Source organism: Hibiscus syriacus, unplaced genomic scaffold (genome assembly GCF_006381635.1).
Source record: "Hibiscus syriacus cultivar Baekdansim isolate YM2019G1 unplaced genomic scaffold, ASM638163v2 tig00117000_pilon, whole genome shotgun sequence".
NCBI classification, from domain to species: domain Eukaryota; kingdom Viridiplantae; phylum Streptophyta; class Magnoliopsida; order Malvales; family Malvaceae; genus Hibiscus; species Hibiscus syriacus.
The window spans coordinates 1,794,211-1,801,396 of record NW_024063516.1 but is presented as its reverse complement, the minus strand read 5'-3'; the positions used below and the strand labels follow the sequence as shown (position 1 = coordinate 1,801,396).

The 7,186-nt window shown below is 32.9% G+C and overlaps 1 protein-coding gene across 1 annotated transcript; it reads right to left on the bottom strand.

Annotated features, from left to right (window-relative positions):
• Window positions 1-3,741: 3,741 nt before the first annotated feature.
• Window positions 3,742-6,104, bottom strand: LOC120194643 (transcription factor bHLH112-like). The gene is made up of 7 exons (XM_039196899.1): window positions 5,687-6,104; window positions 4,864-5,461; window positions 4,657-4,773; window positions 4,491-4,556; window positions 4,285-4,350; window positions 4,082-4,135; window positions 3,742-3,944 (listed from the first exon to the last, which is right to left on the bottom strand). The coding sequence occupies exons 1-7, from the start codon at window positions 6,001-6,003 to the stop codon at window positions 3,792-3,794; spliced, it is 1,371 nt and encodes a 456-aa protein (XP_039052830.1). The 5' UTR covers window positions 6,004-6,104; the 3' UTR covers window positions 3,742-3,791.
• Window positions 6,105-7,186: the final 1,082 nt, after the last annotated feature.

The window sequence follows — 7,186 nt, the reverse complement described above, 5'->3', positions numbered from 1 at the left end:
AGGCAGTAGCAAAGGCAGTGGATCCTTCAGTGCAGTGATTCTCTCAATTCCTCACGCTCTAGATGCTCCTATGATAGAATTAGTTCAAATTTATTTGATATGTTTGAATAATGATAATAATACAATCTGGGGTCAAAATTCAAATGAAATCTCCTTTGAAGAAGGAACATTTCCGATATGTCAAATAGCATGAGAAAACAAATAAAAGAATAAGTTGGGGACAAATCATTTTTCCCATCAACACCTGGAAAATTTGAAAGAATCTGTAACAATGGTGTGAGAGAACTTCCTTGGAAGGCTATTATAAGCCATAGAGTGTTGATTCGAAAATGCCACACGATATTGGATTCAAAGGAGAGAAAAGAAATGACCCTTTTCAAGCTAAGGAAGAAGATAACTTGTGGTGGAAGATAGAAAGTATTGTTTGAGTTCTTCATTAGATTAGCCAAAACAAGGAAAGTGAACAACTTTTACTAAAGTGACGGATCTAAGCTCATACATTGATGGAGCTCATATATACTTTACTAACATCAACAGGGATGCCCAGATGCTTTCCCTTTTCAGTATTCCATTTTATGTCTCCATCTTTGTACTTTACTGTAACCCAAAGGAAAAAAATTTAAAAGATAGAAATTGAAATCAACTGGTATTGGAATATACTTAATTTTTTCAATATAATTATTTGTACGAGATGATATGTAACAAGTTTGATTCTGTTGTCTGGGCTTCTAAATATGGCTGGAAGATAAAAGGGCCTTGCATTTCACCCTAAGTCCTTTTTTTTTTTTTCTTTTTCGCAAACGACATTCTGGTCCTTTTGAAAGCGAATTTAGACCCTATTTCTGCAATCATAGATCTGGCGGGTGTGCGTTGTAGCATGTCAGGTCTTCAAATGAATAGATTGAAAAGTGAGATTTTGAGTTCTGGATTAACGCGGGCAGAACTTCAAGATGTTATTGACCGCACTGGACTGGACTGAAGCTCGGAACTCTTCCTGTACGACATCTTGGACCTCCCTTGGTAACTAAGAATCTTAGAGAACCTGACTGTGGCTCACTGGTGGGGAAGATTACGCAGTGAATTAGAAATCTACCTTCTCACTTCTCCTTTTAAATATATATTATTTGGGTAAACTATACCCTTCATCACTTAACTATTTAGTTATTTTACTTTTGTCGATCTTTTAATTTTATCAATCACACCACTTAATTATTTAATTATATTAATCAAACCACCTTCCGATAATATCTAACGGAAGCATGCTTAGTTCATAAAATCGATATAATTATACTTTTAGTCTTCAATACTTATATATTCTATCAATTTAATCATAAATTTAATTATTTTTTAATTGTGTATTTATATTCCAACTAAATAGTGACACATGTACCATTTGTTTGATGGAAAATCAAATTTCGATTAAAAGCAGAGACAATGAAGTCATTCAGAACCGAACTTTGGACAATGGGAAGCATACGCGCGCACCTAGCCACTGAACCAGGCACCATGTTTGCGTAACAACACTTTATCTATTTTAGTTAATCCGACGCCATGATATGGAGCCATTTCAACGCTGGGAATGGTAGAGCAAATTTTGGATACTTTTTAATTATCTAAAATTTTTAAATATTATTAGAAAAATATAAATATTTAAATTAAGAAAAGAATGAAATATTTTTTTGGTTATTTTTAAATTAAGATATAAATTAAAAAATTAAAAAAAGTAAGATAAGAACATATATTTTTTAAATTAAGATAAAAATATATATTTAATAATTTAATTTAATAATTTAAGATAAAAATAAAATATATTTTAAAGTTGAGCTCTATTAAAATAAAGAAAAATATTTTTAATAGTTAAGATAAAAATAAAATATATTTTTAAGTTAAAATAAAAATAATATATATTTTTAAGTTAAATATAAAAATAAAAATATTTTTAAAAAAATTATATGTGAAATTAATTTAATATTTGTATTTAAATTAAGATATATATTAAGAATTTAGAATTTAGAATACAAAATATATACTCTGAAGTTGGAAATCCAACACCAAGTTATCCACCTGGCTCAATGGTTTGGTGTGATGGTAAAGTTGCGAGGCATTCCCCCTTTTGCTTGGGTTTTATTCCTTTCGGCATCTTTAATATTATTTAAGCCGTTTTGACAACAATTAAAGAGGACATGTGTCACCCTTTGATTGGGTTTTAAATATATTAAATCAAATATATTAAAATAAAATTTAATTAAGTGATGACAAGTGTTATCATCTGATTGGAAGATTAAATTTATTAAATTAATTTAAATTAGTGTTAAATTGATAGAATATACAAAATTGAGGACTAAATGTATAAATATATCAACTTTGTTAATACGTCATTACTTCTGTCAAATATTAACGGTAAGTGGTTTGATTGAATACAATTAAATAATTAAGTGGTTTGATTGGTAAAATTAAAGGATCTATGGTAAAATTAAAATAACTAAATAGTTAAGTGGTCGATACTATAGTTTACCCGTCTTATTTTTAAAGAAAACTTTTTTTTTTAAATCCTTATTGCCCCGTCCCCGTCCCCGTCCCCTTCTCCTTTATCCTTTCTCTTTTCCCCTTTCCACAACAGAGCACAAAAATAAGAAGATGGTTGCCGATAGCGCCATAGTGCTAGTAGAGGACAATAACGACCAATTAAATTTAAGATTAGGGTTATGGTTAAGGATATTAGGGTTTAGGTATTTAAGGATTTTAGGTAATGTAAAAGGTAATTATCAGTTAAAAAGTGGTGACCATAGGTAGATGATCTTTCGACGAGAATGTGATTATAGATGATTGAAGGCGGTTGAAAATGAGTTTAAAATTATAGATTTGAGGTTGTAGGGTTTTATTTTATAATTTTTTTAAATTATATTTTTTATAAATAAATTAAGATTTTTTTTTTATTTTTTAAAATAATATTTTTATTATAAAAATTTAAAATATAAGGATAGGCAACAAAAATTTAACGGAAAAAGTATTAGATACTTGATGTTATCAAAAACATTTTAAATGCCAAATTGTATTTTAAAATATAATTTAGAAACTAAAACGTGTTAAGTTAAAGCAAAAACTAAAAGCAGGAACAGTGGGCCGCCTTCTGGCTTCCACTACCACTACCTGCAAATATATATGTGGAAAATATAAAGACGGTCGACAGAGCTCCACTCAATTCCAGTCTTCAACAACAAGAAGCAAAAGATGATCTATAGAACCTCTTTAATTAATCTATCTATCTTTATTTAAGTAAAAGATGATGGCTGCACTCAAAAGGAACAAAAGGGCTCTTTAACCCCCCCCCCCCAAATCTGCTAAATTCAGCTCCTAAACCATCAACAGATTTTCGCTGAATTTAGCACCTGTTCCTTCTTTAATTACTTCCAACATATATTTAATTAATACTTGTATTGCGCGCGCGCACACACAAAGAACTATTAACTATACAAAGGTTATCTTTTTTAATCCTTCCAAGGGTTTGCTTCCTAATCATTTGCTAGCCCCTTGGCCCAGCAGTTCAGCACACCGTTCGTCTCTTTGTCCATCTTCGAATAATATTTCCTTTCCTCCTCTCTTTTTTTCTTTGTTTTCTTTAGCTTTTTATCAAGACTGATATCCGATGCAGCAAAGCAATGTAGCCAGCCTGCTAAGTTTTCCACTACCTTTTCTTTATTTACACTTTATGGATATTGAAGTTATGGCCGGACTGGGGTCTGGTATTTAATCTACCGCAGTATAGTTGTTGTACAAACTCCTTTTAGCTTTTATTTAATTGTCTTCTGTTCCCTACCCGAAAGTCCCCCAAACGTTGGCGTCCAAAAATCAACTGTGGTCTCGTTAGCAACCGGGAATGTGCTGGAGATTGGCACCAAACAAAGCCCAAGGCTCCTTAGATCTCGTTCCGGACTTTCAGTACTCTGCAAGAAAAAAAAAGTACGACATGTTCGGACAGTTAGTGCATTATTCAAATAGTAATTAACCTTGTTATTATTGGCACACTGAAAATGATGGCCCCTTATCACCAAAGTCTTATTTTTTGTATTTTTATGGATACCTGTTGTTGTTGTACTGAAGCTGCTGCTTGTTTCATATATGGAGTACTTAGAAACTGAAATTACGAAAGATTTGAATTTTCTCAGTCCATATTCAGAATACTCTTGAGGGTAATGGTATCCACTCGTCTTTATGTTATATTAAGAAAGTAGAGTAATGCTGATGCGATCTTAAAATAAATATAAAGAAGATAGAGGAACATACATCGACTTGTTCGTGGAGGAACTTGATGTATTCAATAGCTTCATGAAGAACAGATGCAGTATCGGTCTGGAAAAATGAATAAGAAAAAAAAAGCGTAAGGCAAAGAATAATCCAAAGGCGAAGATAAAGGCAAAGCTTTCAATGATATTATCAAAAGGAAAAAAAATTGTAAAAAGTAAAGTTTTAAGAAAATTCCAAAATTTCACCTTTCCGAAAGGTGAAACCAATTGCTGGAGCGCAGTGATTCGGTCCCCAAGCTTCTCTTTTCGAACCTGATAAAATTTGCTATCAAATTTCATATCTTATTCTTTGAATAAACGATCACTATGGTTCCACCTGTAAACAAATCTGGTCGAATTTATATTTTAGTACCTTCAAAGCTGGTAATGGCGATGGCGTTTCAATCCTTGGCCTCTTCAATAACGTAGTCTCACTGCTTAATCCTTTCTTCATCGTTGACCCCGACTTCCGAGCTTCTTCTGTATTAGTCTATGAAACCAATCCACAACATGAAATAAATAAATCAAAATTGATCCTGAAACCCTAGCCCTGGATCCAAGCATGAACATATTTATTTACCATTTTCGTTAGGCCCGGACAACTAGGTTTTTTTTCTAATGATTGTAAAAGAAACTCGGATTGCAGCCGCGAGGGTAAAAAGCCGGCTTTGACGTCGTTTACACCAGCGGCGGAAGCGTTCCAAAAAGGTGCGTTGTTTTTGGTAAAGTGCAAGATACTCTTGGGCGGCTGTTTTGGCAATGATGACCTTAATAAAGGAGCTAGTTTTGGCCAAGAAGGTGATGATTCAGTACCACAGATTGTCCCGTCAGTGGCTGCTGCAGACATATAGTTGATTGACCGGTTGTTGTGGAAAAGTGATTGTTGTTGGGTTTGAGGATCAGATTGAAACAAAGTTTGTGACAGTGTCGATGTGTACCCATATGACACTGAATCCATCGGAAACTGGCAGGTGGCTGTACTGTTACCAGAGCTGGTTACTGAATTCAACCTCTGCTGCTCCAACGAGAAATCCTGATTGATGGGCTTGAAAGTGGTAATGGAAGAATCTTCCCCGCGGCTTGCATAGCTCCTTGGACTCCAATCCTTTTGGGTTTGACAAGAATCCATAACTTGTTGAAGAATTGAATCGTAACCTTCACTTCTCCCATTACTCCGACTGCAGGCAACGACAAAAGTATATATATATATATTCATCTAATAAAGTCATATTGGCTTCCTTTACCGATTAAAACTAACAAAGTCAACCTTCTTTCCTAACTTGTGGTTGAAGCTTTGGACTCTAAGGTCTCCTTGTATTTGAACTTCAACCACAAGAATTCATATTTAATCATGGATAATATACTAATTATATCAGTTATCATTATAAAACATGAAACCTTACATCAAAGATTGGTTCCAGTCCGAGGTTGACGATGACGGAAGGCCGAAACCCATCATTTGTAAGGTAGAATCAAGTAAAATACTGGTGCCACACTTATCTGAATCACCTTGCTGAGCTCCCAGCTGGAAAGCTAAGCTATCTTCAGACTCCTCATAGGAAGAACTTGCCTTCATATCCACCATATCAGCACCCCATCCGAAGCTTCCCATGTCCACAGCAATCCCCGTAGGACACGGATAAGAACGCCCCGCAAACATGGTTTTCGAGGAATTCCACCATGTCTCTCCGCAAATTCCAGCGTTAAGTTCTTCTGCCATAGTAAAAAAAATTCAAGTGTTTTTTATTAGGTTGTTGCTTATCTTTGGTTGATTGATCTCAGTCAGTCCTGGGGAGTAATTGTTATTTATAAACTCTGTTGAAGACTGAAGAGGATGGTTTAGGGGGAATGCTCGTGAGACGCTTAATATACGGTTAAAAAAAGGTTGTACCGGTTTTGTTATTGGCTAAAAAAAATGGTACCGGTTTTGTTATTATTGTGCATAATAAAACCGGTAAAAATTACCGAAAACATTATTATTTCTACTGGTTTTGTTATTATTTGGCATTTTATCTGGTAAAAATATATCGGTTTTGTTATTGTTGTGCATAACAAAACCGGTAAAAATTACCGAAAATATCATTATTTTAACAAAGCAGGTAAAATGCTACTGGTTTTGTTATTTTTTTACCGGTTTTGTTATTGTTGGGCATTTTACCGAAAATGTTAAAAAACATTGATGTTTTAGGTAGAAATAATAATGTTTTAGGTAATTTTTACCGGTTTTATTAACCCAACAATAACAAAACCGGTAAAAATAAACTTTTTTAATGATAAAATTAGTAAACACAAATTATACAAAATTTTTAAAAATTTCTTTATTATAAACATCAAATACAATAAAATAATATTATTTATTAACAAAATAATAATATTATTTTTAAAATATTAGAATAATTTATTTAATATTATTTATGTCAATATTACTATTAAAATTGTTGAAAACATTTTGATATTTCGATATAACAAATTAAGTTAAATGAATTTTAAGATTTTTCAAAAGATTTTCCGAGTATATTCGATATAATTATTCGAATATCAAAATATTACTCCAAATCTTTCAAATGTCATTTTTAATCCTTACTCAAGTGTAAAATTAAGTTTTAATCTTAAAATAATTTCAAAACAATTTTACAAAGTATTTCAAACCGTTTCAAAGTTAAAAATTCCAGATTGTCCAGAGGGAACCGATTCCCCCATGAATGGTTTGGCTCCGAGAAAAACAGAATGCTCGGAGGGAACCGATTCCCCCCCAATTGGGTACCGATTTCCCCTATTCAACGGTCGAAATATTGAATTTTACACTTAGGGAACCCATTCCCTATAAGGGGTACCGATTCCCCCATGCTCTAAGATGTTTTATTAATGGTTTCCACACTTAAACGGATCCATTAACTCTACTA